The 16,684-nt window shown below is 52.7% G+C and overlaps 1 protein-coding gene across 1 annotated transcript; it reads left to right on the top strand.

Annotated features, from left to right (window-relative positions):
• Positions 1 to 8,127: 8,127 nt before the first annotated feature.
• OTX2 (orthodenticle homeobox 2) lies at positions 8,128 to 16,137 on the top strand. Its single transcript, XM_051768835.1, has 5 exons — positions 8,128 to 8,218; positions 8,417 to 8,508; positions 12,024 to 12,242; positions 12,647 to 12,798; positions 14,197 to 16,137. Exons 3-5 carry the CDS (start codon positions 12,146 to 12,148, stop codon positions 14,815 to 14,817), a joined length of 870 nt encoding a protein of 289 aa, XP_051624795.1. The 5' UTR covers positions 8,128 to 8,218; positions 8,417 to 8,508; positions 12,024 to 12,145; the 3' UTR covers positions 14,818 to 16,137.
• Positions 16,138 to 16,684: the final 547 nt, after the last annotated feature.

Below are 16,684 nucleotides of genomic sequence, written 5' to 3'. Positions count from 1 at the left end.
TGCCATGTCTGTCTGTAAGGGCATGCTGGGCAAAGACAGCCCTGTCTATCTGTAAGGACACTGGGCACAGCCCAGTCTGTCCATCTGTCTGTCTGTCTGTGAAGGGGCGCTGGGCACAGCCCTTTCTGTCTATGGGGGGCACTGGGCACAGCCCTGTCTGTCCATCTGTCTGTCTGTGGAAGATGCTGAGTACAGCCCTGTCCACCTGTGAAAGGATGCTGGGCAATGACCTGTCCATCTGTCTGTCTGTGAAAGGATGCTGGGCACAGCCCTGTCCGTCTGTGAAAGGATGCTGGGCAATGACCCGTCCATCTGTCTGTCTGTGAGGAGATGCTGGGCACAGCCCTGTCCGTCTGTCTGTCTGTGGGGGACACTGGGCACAGCCCTCTCTTTGCCCATCTGTGAGGGGATGCTGAACACAGCCCCATCCGTCTGTCTGTCTGAGAGGGGATGCTGGGCACAGCCCTGTCCATCTGCCCATCTGTGAGGGGATGCTGACCACAGTCCGTCTGTCTGTCTGTGAGGGGCTGCGGGGCACAGTCCTGTCCATCCGTCTGCCTGTGTGTCTGTCCGTCCGTGGGGGATGCCGGGCGCTGTCCCCCCGTCCCCGGTTCCCCGCCGTGCCCGGTACGGGGGGCGGCAGCTGCGCTGGCGGCGGGGAGGGACCGAGCCCGGGGCGGGCGGCCCACGCCGCTGGGCACCAGCACCGTCCCCGCCACCCTCCCCATTCACCTTCCCCTTCCTCCTCCTTCCCCCGGCGGAGATTAAAAGCTGCCGGAGGGGGAACGGCCGGGATTAGGCCCGAGGCCGCGGGGAGGGGCGCAGGATCCCGCCCCGCCGGGCCGCCCCCGCCCGCATTGTCCGCGCTGCCAGCGCCAAACCCACCAAAACACCCCCAAAAGCCTATTTGCACCCATGGGAGGCGGCTGAGAAGAGGGACATCCCCTCTTCCCACTTCCCGCACCAGAGATGCGGAACCCCGGCCGGGAATCCTGCTCGCCCCCCCCAAAATAAATCCAACCAAGAAACCGGGACATCCCCCTCCCCTCCCCGGTTACTGGCGCGGCTTTGCCCTGTGCGGGACAAAGATCTGCTGAAAAGTTGCCGGTGCTGGGCGGGGGAAGCAATTTTGGGAGGGGGAGGGATCGACTGTCGGATATTTATTTATTTGTTTGTTTATTTAGAGGGGGGAATGGCGCTGCTCTGGTTTAATTATTTTATTTATAATTATCAAATCGACTTCACTCCCGAGGAAGGGGCTTTGAACAGGACTTTGTTTAAGTTGGGGGAAGGCGCGCAGCGCTCCGCGCATCCCTCCTCTCCCTCCCTCGCTCCGCGGGCGCGCAAACAGCGCGGGGCTCCGGCGGGGGGAGCGGGACTCCCCCGATCCGCTCCTCCTGGGAAAGGGAAGGAGGGAAAAAAAAAGTACCGGGCAAACCCTCCACAGCCAACGCTCGTCATAAACACACCTGATCGGCGCATCGAGCGGATGAAAGTTTCATTTTAATTTCTTTTTTTTTATTGTTTTTTTAAGTCCAAATAAATGCCTGAAGTGGAGGCGTCGCTCGGGCGAACGCTGGAGCTTGGCAGCGCCGGGAATGAGCGGGGGGCGGGGGGGGAACACAGGACTTTTCCCTTGGCTGTGGGGCATGGATTCGTTTGCAAACTGCAGCTTAAGCGCTCCCACCACCCTGCATTGTCCTGCGCTTAAACATCCTGAATTAGGCAGCTCTGAAAAGTCCCTTTAAAGCAGGCGGCGAGGGCGAGCCGCACTCGCACAACTTCTCGGGGTCGTGCTGGCGTTAAAACTGAAAATAATAATAAAAATAATCCCAATACGGACGGGGGTCGATGCTGGCGGGGTCTCCCGGTGGAGCGGGGCGGCGATGCCCGGGGCTGGCGGCGGCGGAGGGGCTGAGCCGCGGCCGGGCAGCGCGGCGGGGCCGCGGGCGCGTCCCCCAGCACCTCTCAGGTACGAGCACTTCCATTGACATTGATGTAACTACATTAGAGTTAATGGCAGCAGCCTGGTCCTCATTATTAATTGTCTTTGTGTTTGGATAAAGTATGTAATCTTCTCCTCAACCACACCATTAAAATAGGTTGCCTTTTCAATTAAGAACTGTCTTGAGCACAGCAGTCAATTTTCCTAATGAAGATGCATTATATTTTCACTTTTTTTTTTTTTTTTTTTTTTTTTTAATAATGGGAAAATCCCACGTTTTCATTAGGCGTGATTACGGAGAAAGTACAAGAGGGGGTTTGTCTAAACTAAATGTGGCCCGTGTCGTGTATTAAATACCAGGCTTTTAAATAAATTGAAATTTCATACAGATAAGACGCGAGGTTTGGGTACAAATACGGCCAGATTCGCTTCCTTCAGATTAAAAAAAAAATGCAGGGTCCATTCTTTAAAACGCACTTATCAGATAGAAAATAATGATTAAAACAACTACAGTGGACTCTTAGCTGCAATTACTCGGGTAAACTTTTCACTCAGCCCAGTTTGCTTACATTAAACCTGAGGATGATGCTTTAAAATAGACTTGCACTTTCTGCTAATGTGGAGCTTTGGGGAACAAATAGCAGAGTTTAATCATGCAGAAACACACAGGAGCCAGAATAGTCTCACAATTAATTTACCAAAATAAACCCGAAGCTGCCCGCATTGTTTAATATTTAGCTTCCACCCCCCCTCCTTCCCCTGGAGAAAAACAGCCCTAGTTCTTTAGAAAGGAGGAAGGTTGAGGGGGGGGTTGGGGGAAGTTGGGATTTTTTTTCTTCCTTTCTTTTTACATAGGAAAAGAAATATTTCGTGGCTGGGAAGCAAAGAGTTAAATTTTATATGATATAAAGCACTTGCAGAAAAAGAAAAGAAAAAAAAAAGCAAAGAAAAGAAGGGGGGGGGGGGAAGCCAGACACTAAGGGGGGGAAAAAAAAAAGAATAAAAGAAAGTGCGATATTTGTGAGCCTGAGAAGCTGCAACAGGACGGGATCTGGATTTCACTGCTGTGTTATACTTGTGGGATCTTTGTTACCGGACAGACAGACAGACACTCGCGGCACAAGCCAGACCCTTCCCGCACGCAAAACACCATTACCCAGATACAATTTAAGACAGAAAAAAAATCAGCTGTGTTATTCGAAGCTAGTTTTAAACTTTCCAACGTGAAAAATACCTGCCTGCAAGGGAGAATGAAGTTAAGCATAAGAGTAATTCCTTATTCACATGGTAACAACAGTTGGTTTGGGATCTTTTACAAGCTTTTTGCATTGTGGCTTTGTTTAGTTGTGGGGGGGAGCTGCTTTGGGGGGTTCTGGGGGGTATTTTTGTAATGAACATTTGTTTCTCCACCAGCCAGCGGCTAAAGAAGATCTGCAAAGAATGGCAAAGAAGATTTTCGATTAAAACCTTAGCCCATCTCCACGGATTACTTTATATCGATTCCTATATATATGGCTGCAATTGATGGGCTCTAATTAAAAATCCAAAGGGGGGAGGGAAAAAAAAATAAAAGTTCTTTCTGGGTCTCAATAAAAGGAGCTTTTCATATACGGGAAATAAAGGTTGTAAAAGGTTACAAACGAAAGACTAGTTTAAAGCTTCTCCGCGGTTTTCTTTTCTTCTTTCTTACAAAACCCCTTTTCTGGCTCTTTCTCTCCCTCCCCCCCCCCCCGCTCCCGCTACCCCTTCATTTCTCCCAAGTTTGCCAACACGCGGGATGCGGGACTGTAACTGTTATTTTAATATCTGGGTTGGGAGCTATAATCTGATTGCTGCAGCAAGCTGCTCATCAAGGTAACTTCATGGCCTGGAGAGAAAAATTATGTAAACTGGCAGTATTAGCGCCTTTCATCAACACACACACACACACACACACACTCACTCGCACACACGGGCACACACCCCTGTCCCAGCCTCCCGCACCGACCCCCGGGGGACTCCCCGCACCGGCCCCCACGCGTGTGCCCTCCCCCCGCTCCCGGCACAGCCTCCCCCAAACGCTTCTTTAATTTATTTAATAATAATCATTTCTTTCTCTGTTTAAAGTTGGGTTTGTATTTTTTTTTTTTGGGGGGGGGGTGGTATTTCCCCCTCGCCTCGTTGCACAGAAGACCTTCCCTTAGGTGCCAGCCCTGACCTCACTTTCTCTTCTCTCGGGGTAGCGTTTTTAGGACTTGTCTGGCTCCAAGAGGAGCTGGGCAAATTTCAGATCGCCCCTAAATAACTCCACCGTCCCCTCCTCTCTTCCCCCCCCCCCAATTATAAAACTAGCTTTCATCTAGGTAAAAATGTTGCCTTAATATATGTCTATTTTTATTATTATTTTTTCCTTCCCCAAAAGATGTGACGGCTCCGCCATCCCCCTCCCAAACACTTGGAATAAAAGGAGAATTTTCTTTCTCTTTTCTTTTTTTTTTTTTTTTTAGCATTCCGGCATTTTAAAACGAATCTGACCCTTTCTCGAAGGGACACAGCTGTACCAACGTCTTTCCACCCCCAGAAAGGGAGATTTTGGCGTTGAGGCGTTGAGGGGGAGTGTCAAACTAAAAAAAAAAAAAAAAAGAAAAAGAAAAAAACCCACGAACCACAAACCCACAATCAAACAAACAAACAAACCCCAAACCCTAAACTAAAATAAACCCCAACCGGCACTTGAATTGCAGATAAACTTCAAGGAAAGTCTGGAATATTTTAACTAGACACAAATCCGATGAAGGAAAAGCTTAAAAGCGCGTAGCATGCATCGCTTTCCGGAGCCGATCAGAGATACAAAGATGACAAATTATAATTCGGTTCATTTTGGGGTCGGTTTTTCTTTTTCTTTTCTTTTTTTTTTTTTTTTTGTTACTTCTTTCCTTAACTTTCACCCGACCTGAATAAATTATTCCTTATTTTTTTTTTCTACCCCTTGGCCATAATAAACGCGGGCAGCAGCTCAGCGCGCTCATCCCTGGGAGCGAAACACGCGGCAATAAAACCACTCGCGAAACGGTCGCGATAGTCAGAAGAGTCGGAAATTAAATCAGAAAGAAAAGTAAAGAGGGTGAAAGAGAAGAGGAGAAAAGAAAGACAGCTATGCAGAGAGAGAAAATGGCTTTGATAACCCGATTGGCATTGGAAAGTTGGAGAACTTACTGAGAAGCAGAAGTTACAGTTTCTTTTCATCCCAGAAGCAGATTTTGGTTCTCTGAGCACAAAGTTCTTAGAGGGCAGAAAATCACACATCTCCACTCACTCCCCGTTAGCCCCAGCTAGTCTGGATCTCTGGGACTGTACCTGCTCTGCAACGCTTTCCAAATGGACCAGAAGAGATTGGAAAGTTTAAAAAAAATCATTGAAAAATAGGAATTTTTTTAAAAAAACGAGATCCTACAGCTGCAACAATTCATATTAATTTTTTTTGCAACTTTTCCCGGAGCTGCAGAAGGTTGAAGGCAGAGTCAGCTGCAAAGTGTGTGCAGGATTGCTCCAGGAAAGAAGGTTCCCCCTTTTTCCCCCTCTCAGATCCAATCTTTGCAAGAGCCATTCCGACACATTGCTAAGCTAAAGGGAAATTCTCTTTGATAAAGCGGTGTTCCCAGCTTCTGGGTTTTAAAACCTAAATCTATATTCAAATCTGGCTGAAGGTGTGTTCTGGGATTTATGAAAGCCTCTTAAAGGGGTAAATTTACCAAACCGTGACAAAATCATCACAATCTTACTTTAGACATCTGAAGTGGATGAGAATTTTAAAGAGACCCTTGTTTATTTAAGTAACACTGTCCATCTCTACCACTTGTTTTATTGGCCGCGGGAATTATTCCCAACTCCTCGGGCTGGAGGGGGCAGAGGGAAAGGCTGGGATGCTCCTGCTCCTCTGGCAGACTGCAGGCAGGGCAGCAGCTCTCCCTGCCCGCTGCCCAGGGCCAGGCAGCGCGGGCAGCTGCAGGCAGGGCTGGCAGCTCGGCTGGGCTGTGCTTCCCATCCTGCTCTCCCAGCTACTTTCTTCAGGCACTGAATTTTATTTCTCTGCTTTGCTCAGCCCTCCCCTGCCACAGCCCGGCTGCCTCCAGCCCCCAAACACCCCTTTCTTTCTTTCTTTTTTCTTTTTTTTTTTTTTTGTTTTGTTTTCTCTTTTTCTTTTCTTTTTTTTTTTTTTAATTTTTTTTCCCTTTTATTTTTAATCGATTTCGAAAATACCCTCCTGGTCAGGATACACGGGGACGAATTATCTCTCTCATTCTTCCGAGGTGGATTAAGGTTATTAAATAATATGTGGGGGCGGGAGACGATGGCAAAGGCGGAGGGGGTGGAGGGGGGGGAAGGGTTCAATCGGGATATTTATTCCTGGTGCTCTGCTAAAGGAGAGGCTGAGGGGTGGCGTGGCCGTGCCGACATGCGGGGAGGTGAGGGAAGGATTTGCCCGGCGCGGATCTCTGGGCAAGAGTTGAGAGAGGGAGGAGGTTGCAGCAAAAAGATGGGGGCTGCAGCCGCCCCTCTCTACAACCCCCTCCCCCAAAATAAAATAAAAAAGCTCAGCTAAACAAATAAAAGCCCAGAAAAGTCCCCAAAAAGTCTCGTGGGTCTGGGAAGGAAAAATAAATCAAAACACAGCACCAAGAAGGGCAGGGGCCGGGAGTCCCGGGGGGCCGCGGGGTACCAACCAGGGGTACCCCGGGTACCAACTTTCCACGAAGTGGCCTCGCGAAATTAAAAAAAAAAAAAAAAATACAACCCAGCGGCCAAAAGTGGGAGCGGCTCCGGCGAGCAGGGCTGCGGCCGTTCTGGGCGAGGGGGTATTTTGTTTGTTTGTTTGTTTGTTTATTTGTTTAAATTCCCCTCCTCTCCCCTCCCTCCTTCCCTTCTGCCGCCTCCTTCCTCCTCCCTTCTGGGAGGAAAGGGGAAAAGAAAAAAAAAAAAAAGAAAAAAAACCAACCCAAAACCAACCCACACCACCCAGCCCAGCCCAGCCCCGAGCATCCCAAACCTGCTCCTGCAAACCGCCAGCCCGGGCTGCACCGCCAGCGCTAAAGTCCAAGGACAAGCACGTTGGATCGCACGCAACCAAGCTCGGAGAAAGCCACAAAGAGGCGAATTAATTGCTATAACTTCATTAACATAGGTCACCCCGTTAAAATGATCGAGCCGCTGCAGTTTTTTCCCCCATTGTCACAAGTGAGGAAAGTGTGTGAGCGCTCCCTCCCTCCGACCTCGGCCGCCTCCATCCTCCTGCCTTTTGCCAGAGCTTTATTTTCGGGGTTCTTTGAGCCGGGAGAAGTTGAGTGGGGACGGGAGGTGCGAGGGGAATATCACGGTGCCCAGCGTCCCCGGCTGGGCTCTACCCGGCGCCGGTAACCTCCCAGGCCCTCCTCACTCTCACCCCTTCACTACTCCCAGTTTATTTCGATTAAAACATGTGCACATCCCTATTTGCAAATTCAAGGCACCGCCGCTAAGTCCCATTCTACACCATCATCCCTATACATCTTTAAAAATACAGTTTAAAACGCATTTATGTCCTCTCCCCGGTGACTCAATTTCCCTCCTTCCAGGGGACAATTGGCCCGTGGGAGGTGGAACTGGGGTGCAGCCGATCCACGGGGGGACCCGGGACTGGGGACACCCTGGTACCCCATTCTGTGCTGAGGGGGGATTCTCCCTTTTGCACCCGCGGGTTTCCTCTCACTCAGCTTCGTCCTGCTCAGCCAAGGGCTCCTGGCAGGCTCCGTGTCCCCCCTTCACAAATATTTACTTATATATTTTAATATCTTTTGTTGTTATTATTACAGCCACCCCCCAGCTTTTTGCTGGCCCCCCTTCCTCTCCTTCCCCGGGCTATACGCTAATTCCATCTCTGCTGTCCATCACATTAATTTCTACAATGACTTCATCTGCTCTGCTCCATAATGTATATTTTTAAACCGAGCAGGTTCTTTTAATGTATATTCTGGTGTCATTTCGGTGGCTGTTATTTCTCTCTGGATTGTCCCCCCGGTACAGCAGCGGCCTGTTTTTTCCTCCCCCTGTGTGTGTTTTTATTATTTTCCCCCTGGCTTAGATGTGTCAATCACTCTCTCCCTGCCATTGGTTGGAGAGTTTGCGTCAAAAAGTTGCCAGAGAGGCGCTTTCTCAGCAAAGCTCCCCGAGAGAGGTAGAGACCTTCAGCTCCAACGCACCCTGCCACTATTATTAAAAATAAAATCACTTTGACCAGCTCCAGCACCGGCTAGCTCTGTATGTACCGAGCCCAGACCCCGAGCATCCCTACATCCCTTTCCTGCACCGTCCCCTCCCCTTTTTTTCCCCCATTTATTCTCCTTTTTCAAACATTTTTTCTCCCCCCCCTCTACCCCCCCCCCCCTTTCCCCCGATGTCGTGGGCATGTGCATGCGGCGAGCTCTCTAACCTCCCGCTTTGTGCTTTCTCTCCCAGCTCAGCCCGAGCCCTGAATTTGGCGAGGATCCGGGAGCAGGTTTTCCCCCTTTGCCCCCCAGCCCTGCCCGCGGCTCCGGCGAGGCTCGCAGGTAAGTCCGACCCGCCGGCTCCATCCTTCCTTTGGGGCATCGCCGGGAAGGGCAGGAAGGCAGGGAAAGGGGGGAATTAAAATCATAATTATATTTTTTAAACATTCATTATTATTATTATTACTGTTGAACACGCCTGTGTGCGGCGGGGGTGCGCCGTGCGGGTAGCAGGGAGCAGGCGGGTCCCCGCGGGAGATGCGGCGCTGCCCGGGAGAGGCCGGGCCGGGCCGGGCGGTGGCGGCCCCGGGTCGGGGACAACCGGCGGCCCCGGGTCGGTCCTCGGCGGGGACCGCGAGCTGCTGGAGGAGAGGGCGAAAGGCCAAAGCCGGGGAGCCGGGGGCTTTCCCCGCCGCCGCCCTCGCCCCCCGCGGCCGCGGCCGGGCTGTCTCCCGTGGGCGGGCGGGGGTCGGGCTCGGAGCCGCTCTTTCCTCGGCTTCACCGCGATTTCGTCGGGTACACGATTTTTTTCCTCGGCCTGTTCCTCCGGCCTGTAGTTATTTCCTGAACCTCAAGCTGGACTTTTAAAATTAGGAATAACCGGGGAGAAATTTCTCCCCTCTGAGAGTGGGGTTCCTACCTGAGACCCCCTTCATCCTCCTCCTCTTCCTCGCGATGTGAAGACTCAACAAAGTAATTTTGTAAAGGTGTTTTCGAGCACTCGCAGCCCCGGAGAACCAGGCTGGAAATCGCAGGGAGAGAAATCTTCAAGGCATTTGGGGCCGGAGCTTCACGACTCGGTTTGGGCGAAATGGATGGCGAGAATGGCATCCAGGTCGGAGAGGGGCTGGAGCTGGTTTCCACCTCCCTTCTCTTATTTTATTTTAATTTTTTTATGCCGTGGGAAAGCGCTTCCCAAAGACACCGACCGGCAATAACGCGCCCCGGCCTCTCTCCTCTGAATCGCACCGCACTGACAAAGAGAAAGTCGGGAAAAGTGCTTGTGCACCGGCACAAGTTTCTTTAGAACTAAAAACCTCTTTCACTGCTAAGATTTGTTTCGATTTCGGCTGCTCAGAGAAGTTGAGGTTTATTATTTATTTACGTAGAAAAGGTGCAACTTTAGTTTAAAAAAAAATACATTCAAAAGGGGGTGGAGGGGGAAAGCAGTTAAAAAATGCGACCGGGTGCTGCTGGGAGGCAGAGACGGGTCAGACGGCCCCGCGGAGGAGGTGGCTGCCCGCCGAGCCCGGCTCCTCCGCTCCCTGTCCCCGAGAGGGGCCGCGGCCGCGGAGCAGCGCGGAGGTTCGGAGGGCGAAGCGCTAGGGACCTCTCAGCAGAGCCGGTGACGGGTCCATCCCCACCGCCTTCGCCTCGGGAGAAAATCCCCGCGTTGGGAAACATCACCCCGAACCGTCCCTCCAGGGGGAAAAAAATTAGAATTTACAAAAAAGAAATTACATATATATATATAAATTAGAATTTTAAAAAATGTCAGAAATTCGTTTGGAGAGCGCGGTGCGGGCAGGGAACGCGGCTCCCGTTTGCAAAACAAAAGACAACAAATTCCCTTTTCTACCTTGGCTCCTTCACCCTTCCCTTCCGCGGGAGCCCCTCCGCGCCCCGGTCGAGCCCCCCAGGCCCCCGCGTCCCCCCGCAGCGCTGCCGGGGGCAGGGGCGCAGGCTGCGCGCCCGGGCGCGGATCGCTGCCCCGCATTAATCACCGGGGCGAGCAGCGGAGCCGGGGCCGGTGGCCCGTAATTAGGGAGCGTGTGCCGCCCGGATTATCTCGTTAGTTTATCAAGAAAACATTTATTATAATTAATTCTCGGACGGGGTAATTATTATTGAGCGAGGGCAAAGCAACTGGTAGCCGGGATCTATGCGGAGCGGGGAGGGGGGAGGAGGAGGGGGAAAGGTGACAGATTGCGGAGCGGAGCCGTTGCTCCGCGGGCTGCGGGGCGGCCCCGGGATGCGCGGCCGCGGCCGAGGGGCTCCGCGGGCGGCCGCGACGGGCTGGCGCCTCGGCGGGATGCCGCCGAGTTTAACCGAGCGGAGCTTTGGGCTTGCTTTTTTTTTTGGAGGAGGTGTTGGCGCTTTTTTGGTCCTTTTATTCTTTTTTTTTTTTTTTTAATTTTTGTTAGCTCGTTTTTCAGCGGGCGGCAACCTCCCTTTGGGTTGTCCCGCTCATCTTGCGCGGTGAACAAACCGGCGGCCGAAGCTGCGAGCGGGGCTCCCCCCTCGGTGTAATCGTCCCCGTTCGGCCTCCTCCGGGGGGCCCGACCCTGCGCACCCCGCGCTGGATCCGCCGCGCAGCGCGTTTGTGAGGGGCAAAGCGCAGCCCCGAGGGGAAAAGGGGAAACTCCGCGCCGCGGATAAAGCAGCACCGACGGCGCGGGCGGGGGGTGCACCCTGTCCTGGGGGTCCCGCTGGACCCCCCTCAAGCACTGCTTCGCCCTCCCGGGGCGGCGGCTGAGCCGAAACACGGAGGTTTGGGGTGTTTTGGGGAAGAAAGTTGTGCTGGAGTTCGTTTCCCCGACGGCCGCTGGGGAATGGAGGGAAGGGCGAGATTTCGCCCTGAAAGGTTTTAAAAAATATTTTCCACGGGGCAAACAGTCTTAACCCTTTCAGGAGCCCCGGGCTGGACCCTTGTCGGCCATTTTTTGGCGGAGTGTGTGTTTGGGTCTCCCCTCGCCCCCCGCTGCAGAGAGCCCGGCCCCGTCGGGGCAGCGAGCGGGAAGCGGGAGAGCCCGAGCGGGGACCGGGAAAGCTGGAGCAGGAACCGGCGGGAGCCGCTCGCCCGCCAGGGCAGTCCCGGGGCCGCTCACCACCGAGGTGTTTGTTTAGCTTCAGCTCCGTCATCAAGAGTTTCTTGAAAGCCTAATAAATCTGTTACTTGCCTCCAAATCTAATTACCCGGAGTACTAATTAGGTGCAAATGGCCGGTGGAAATTACTGCAGACGTGGACTGGTGGCGGGAGAGCAGAAAAGTTTGACTCTCCCCGAGCGGGCATTTGAGCTCTGAAATGCAGCAACGTCGGGGAGAAGGGGAAAAGGGGGAGTGGAGAGGAAGGTTTGAATGTTGCCCCAACCTGGGATAATTAAAGTCCTTGCAAGAGACTAGTGGGGAGATAGGTTTCTTGAATTGTTTCTTTGTTTCTCACCCTTGGGCTTTGTTATCTGCATTATTTATTTAGCCGAGGGGTTCTTTGTGTCTGCCAATGGCCCCAATCAAGTTTTGCTTGAGACAATTAGCCGGTGCCCGGCCGGGAATCCTATGCAAATGCCCCCGGCTGCCGTACAATGTGGGCAGTTGAAGGCATGGGGGGGTTTTGTTCGGGTAGTAATTACTGGCTGGGATGTGCCCCCTCCCCTCTTCTCCCTTTTTGGGGAGAGATGCGTTTATCTAGTCTGTCTCTCCCAGCTCTCCCAAATCCGGCTGGGGTCCGGCTTTCCGAGGGGGAGGATTGACGGGGGGATGGCGGCGGGGATCAAGCGGGGAGGGGTCTGGGGAGGCAGCGAGCTGGCCTGACTCCCCCTTCATCCCTCCATTCCTCCCTCCTCTCCCTCCTGCGCAGGCACCTGGCGGCCCCCCCCCGCCCGACGGCTCCCCCAGGCACCGCCCGGGGCAGGCAGGGCGCTCGGCCGGCTCCCCCTCGCCCGGATTTCGGCCAACTCTCCTCCCCGCCACAACTTTAGCATGATGTCTTATCTTAAGCAACCACCTTATGCAGTCAATGGCCTGAGTCTCACAACCTCGGGCATGGATTTGTTGCATCCGTCCGTCGGTTATCCCGGTAAGCCACGTTTTTCTTCCCTCTTCCCTCTCTCTTTTTGCCCCCACGGAGGAGAAGCCGCTGGGATTTTGGAGGCACAACATGTCCCGGGATCACGCCGGCTTGGGTGGGTGAGGGTGTGGGGTCCCTCTGTCTCTCTTCTTCCTCAACCCCAACTTTTTATCCGGGAAAGGGGCTGCAAAGAGAGGAGAGCCTCTTGCTGGATGTGGGGGACAGACGCTCCAAACCCCTATCCAGGGGAGCTGGGGAGCTGGGATTGCGACACGGCGGCGGCTGATACTGGGGTGCAGATCTCCCGGGAGAGATCAGGGAATGTGGGTGCCCCTCTGGGGAGGGGGCTGGAGGGGACACAGGGGTCTGAGGGGCCGCTGACTGACAGCCAGGGCCTCTGGCTCCGTTCGCAGCCACCCCCCGAAAGCAGCGGCGGGAGCGCACGACCTTCACCCGGGCGCAGCTGGATGTGCTGGAGGCTCTTTTCGCCAAGACCCGGTACCCCGACATCTTCATGCGGGAGGAGGTGGCCCTGAAAATCAACCTGCCCGAGTCCAGAGTGCAGGTAGGAAGCGGGGTGGCCCCGGAGAGCCCTGCCTGACCCCCCCAGTCTGTACCGGCGTGAAGGGTTTGGACTGGCCTGTGGCCGGCAGGGAGATGAGGGGGCTGGTTCAGGGGATGGGGTCAGTCCTGGAGTCAAATCAAGCTCCTGTGGGATGAAAGAGGGTCAGAGGTGGGTGGGGGTGCAGGGTAGGATGGAGTGGTGGTTTGCATCCCCAGGGCTGGAGTGTGTCCTCCCCCATCCTCCCTGTGCACTGTGGTGGTGTCGTATAGATCCCAGATCCCAGCTCCTGAGCCCTCCACGCTCCCTCCCAGCCCCCTCGGCCTTTCTGAGGATTCCCCAGCACTCTCAAACTATACCAAGCCTTGCCCTGGGTGCCAAATCCCAGCCTGTCCTGCAGGCATTTTGGGAGCCCTGCAGAAGCCGCAAAGGATTTCCCCCCTTTCCCCAGGGATCACCACAAATCCAGAGGTGGGCCAGACTGGGACTCCCTGCTCACACCAGTACAGGCTGGGGGCTTCCTCCCCCTTTGAAGGGACTTTGATAAGAGAGGACCTGCCTTGGTGGACCCCTCTCCTGGGGCTGGGCTGTGCCTCCCCTGCAAGCAGCCTGCAGGGGCCCCATCCAGGCAGCGTTTTGGAGGTGCTGCTGGCAGGACAGGAGGGTCCTGTCCTCATCAGGGATCTAGAACACCCCAGTAGCAGGGGCAAGGCATCTCCAAAGCCATCTCTCCCACTTGTCTCCTTGAGAGGCTTCCCGAGGCTGCGTGGTGCCATGTCCCCGTGGAGTGTGGCAGCCCGGGATTGGGATACCCCCGTGTCAAACCCCATCCTTCTCCCCTCGAAACCTCCCCAGAGACAACCCCCTTGGTCCCTGCTAAGAGAAGGTGAGATGAGCTGAGGGGCCGACTCTGGCTGAGGGGGTGAGCACAGAGAGCCTGTTTGGAGGGTAAATGAGACATCTTTACCCCCCTCTCCAACCCCTACCTCTGTTTCACTAATTGTTCCCTCCCTTTCTGATGTTCTATTGTTTCTAATTAAGGGCTCGACTTCAATAGGCCTTCAATGGCAATTCCTGGGGGTCCCCGGCTGGCAAACAGCAAAGAGGGAATGCTCCCCCTCCCCCCCCACCACACCCCCCTCCCGGCTCTCCCCCAAAAGTGACCTTATTAAGGAGTTTGATTTGCGATTTCCACTCGTTATTACTGCTAATGATCTCAGGGAGGGGGAGCCCCGGAGCTTTCCTTTGCAGCAGCCTGCAACCCTCCACTGCTGGGGAGCACTTTTAGGTCCCTCTCCCCGGCGAGGTCTCCCTGCCACCACCTCTTTCCACCCTTGGGTTTGCCTGTGCATCCCTAACACCGGCCTTTTTCTCTCTCCCTCCCCGTGTCTGTGTCTCAAGGTGTGGTTTAAGAACCGCCGGGCCAAGTGCCGGCAGCAGCAGCAGCAGCAGCAGAACGGGGGCCAGAACAAGGTCCGGCCAGCTAAGAAGAAGAATTCACCGGCCCGGGAAGTGAGTTCGGAGAGCGGGACCAGCGGGCAGTTCACTCCCCCCTCCAGCACCTCAGTCCCCACCATTTCCAGCAGCAGTGCCCCCGTATCCATCTGGAGCCCGGCGTCCATCTCCCCGCTCTCAGACCCCCTGTCCACCTCTTCCTCCTGCATGCAGAGATCCTATCCTATGACCTACACCCAGGCATCAGGCTACAGCCAAGGATACGCTGGATCGACCTCCTATTTCGGAGGGATGGACTGTGGATCTTACTTGACCCCTATGCACCACCAGCTCCCTGGGCCGGGGGCCACCCTGAGTCCCATGGGTGCCAACGCGGTCACCAGCCACCTCAACCAGTCTCCGGCCTCCCTCTCCACCCAGGGCTATGGAGCCTCCAGTTTGGGCTTTAACTCCACCACCGATTGCTTGGATTATAAAGACCAAACCGCCTCCTGGAAGTTAAACTTCAATGCTGACTGCTTGGATTATAAGGACCAGACGTCGTCATGGAAGTTCCAGGTTTTGTGAAGAACCTTTGTGATACCGAGAGAGAAATCGCGACGAGAACGAACAGGCTGGGCTGAACATGCTCCAGTTTTAGTCAGGTCTTGGTTAAATTAAAGAGAAAAATAACTCCACGGACAAACAAACGAACAAAAAAAAACGACAGCAACAAGAGGGGGACAGTGTTGGTGTGATCCCGTTCAGACTCATCTCCTGCTCAGACGCTCTGGAAAAGGAATAATAAAAGAGGAAAAACGGAGGAGGAAGGCCTTAAACGGACAGATCATCTAGTGAGCAGAAACCAGACAGACCCATCTGTGTTCTTTCTAGTTTTAGGCAATTGTTGGGTTTCTTTGTTTGGAAGAGGTTGGGAGATCGTCCCACCTACGGGCCAGTTTTAAAAAAAAAAAAAAAAAAAAAAAAAAGAGTCTAGGTTTTTATTTCTTTTTTTTTTGTGTGTGTGCGTGGAAAGATGATCCTTCACCCAGAGGTTTCCAATGTGTTAGCCAACCCTCGGTTAAACTATTCAGAATGGACAACATCTCTCTTTTTCTCCCTCCCTCTTTCTTTCTCTCTCTCAAGCTCATCCAACTGTTTCATGCCCAACTTGCTCAAGTTGGCACCCGGAGAACTTGGTTCAGGGCTGTGTGGGTTGTGTGACTGATTGTCCTAGCTGCACTACTTTATTTAAAGATTAAGAAAAAAAAAAAAGATAATGTTCATAAGGAGTCAATATGTAGTTTTTAAGAGACAATCAGTGTGTGTCTTATATAAATGGTACATCTGTGGTTTTTAATCTGTGCTAGACTTCAAAACTGTGATCTCCTGTATTGTATGCAACTATGAACTCTGCACCAGCGGGAGTTCTGCTGTGATTTAAATAGGTTATAATTATAAGTGAAAATTCAGAGCAACTGAGTTACCTATTATCATCTTTTAAAAAAAAATAATTAAAAATATATATTTAAAAAAAATAATAAAAAAACAAAAAAAAAAAAAAAGAAAAAACACGATCGCCTTTCACCCGAGGTGAACTGCACTGAAACTTTTTACAACAAACTGTCTCTGAATGAAAGAGGAAAGACCGAAAACGCCCCAACCTGAGGACATTAAACTCCTCTGGAGCTCCCTTAACTGCTGGCCACGCCGGCAGTATCCGTCAAATCCAACAGGACTTTGGGCAGTTGCTCTGACCTGGATGAATTCAAACCGAGAAATTCATTGTCGTTTATGCTTGCAGATGTTAACTGAAAAAAAAAAAAGAAAAAAAAGATATATATGCATAAACCTTTTTTTCCTGGATTTGGCAGATATGTATAATTATATTAAAATGGTTCTAGCACACTTGATGGTTGTCTTCCGTTTTAATCTCATCCGGCGAGTGACGGAGAAGGAGCGATGCCGGCTCCTGGTTTCCTGTTTGCAGCCGGGCACGGGGGTCCAGGAGGGTCCTGCTGCTCCTGCAGGCCTGAGACAAAGGGGGTTTTGCTGGCAGCTCCCCGAGGTGAAGGAGGCAAAACCAAAGAGGGATTATTTTTTTAAATTATTATTTATTTATTTATTTATTCATTTTTAATCAAAAACTTCCATTACAAACAGAGCTTGGACAACTTGACCTTTCCCACCCCAGCTTTCCCAAATCTCTTTGTGGGGAGGGAGGGGATGCGTTTGCTCTGTGGCCTCCTGGGAGATGAAGTCCCCAGCTGTGTCTGGGATGAGCCTTGAACTTTCCAGGGAGGAGAAGGGGGAGCCTGGGAGTGATCAGGCAGGACCACTTGAGCAAAGGTGCTGGGGAAGGAGGGGGAAAAGTGTTTGAGTTACAATTTCACAAATCTAAGCCACTTCTAAGGATCAGGCCCTTCCCAAGCATCTTGGTGGCTCTTTCTCTGTC

The sequence above is a fragment of the Manacus candei genome, unplaced genomic scaffold (genome assembly GCF_025592945.1).
Source record: "Manacus candei isolate 608988 ecotype Guabito, Panama unplaced genomic scaffold, ASM2559294v1 h1tg000097l, whole genome shotgun sequence".
In the NCBI taxonomy this organism is placed as follows: domain Eukaryota; kingdom Metazoa; phylum Chordata; class Aves; order Passeriformes; family Pipridae; genus Manacus; species Manacus candei.
The sequence above is the reverse complement of the archived record's forward strand: the minus strand, read 5'-3'. Positions and strand labels throughout refer to the sequence as shown.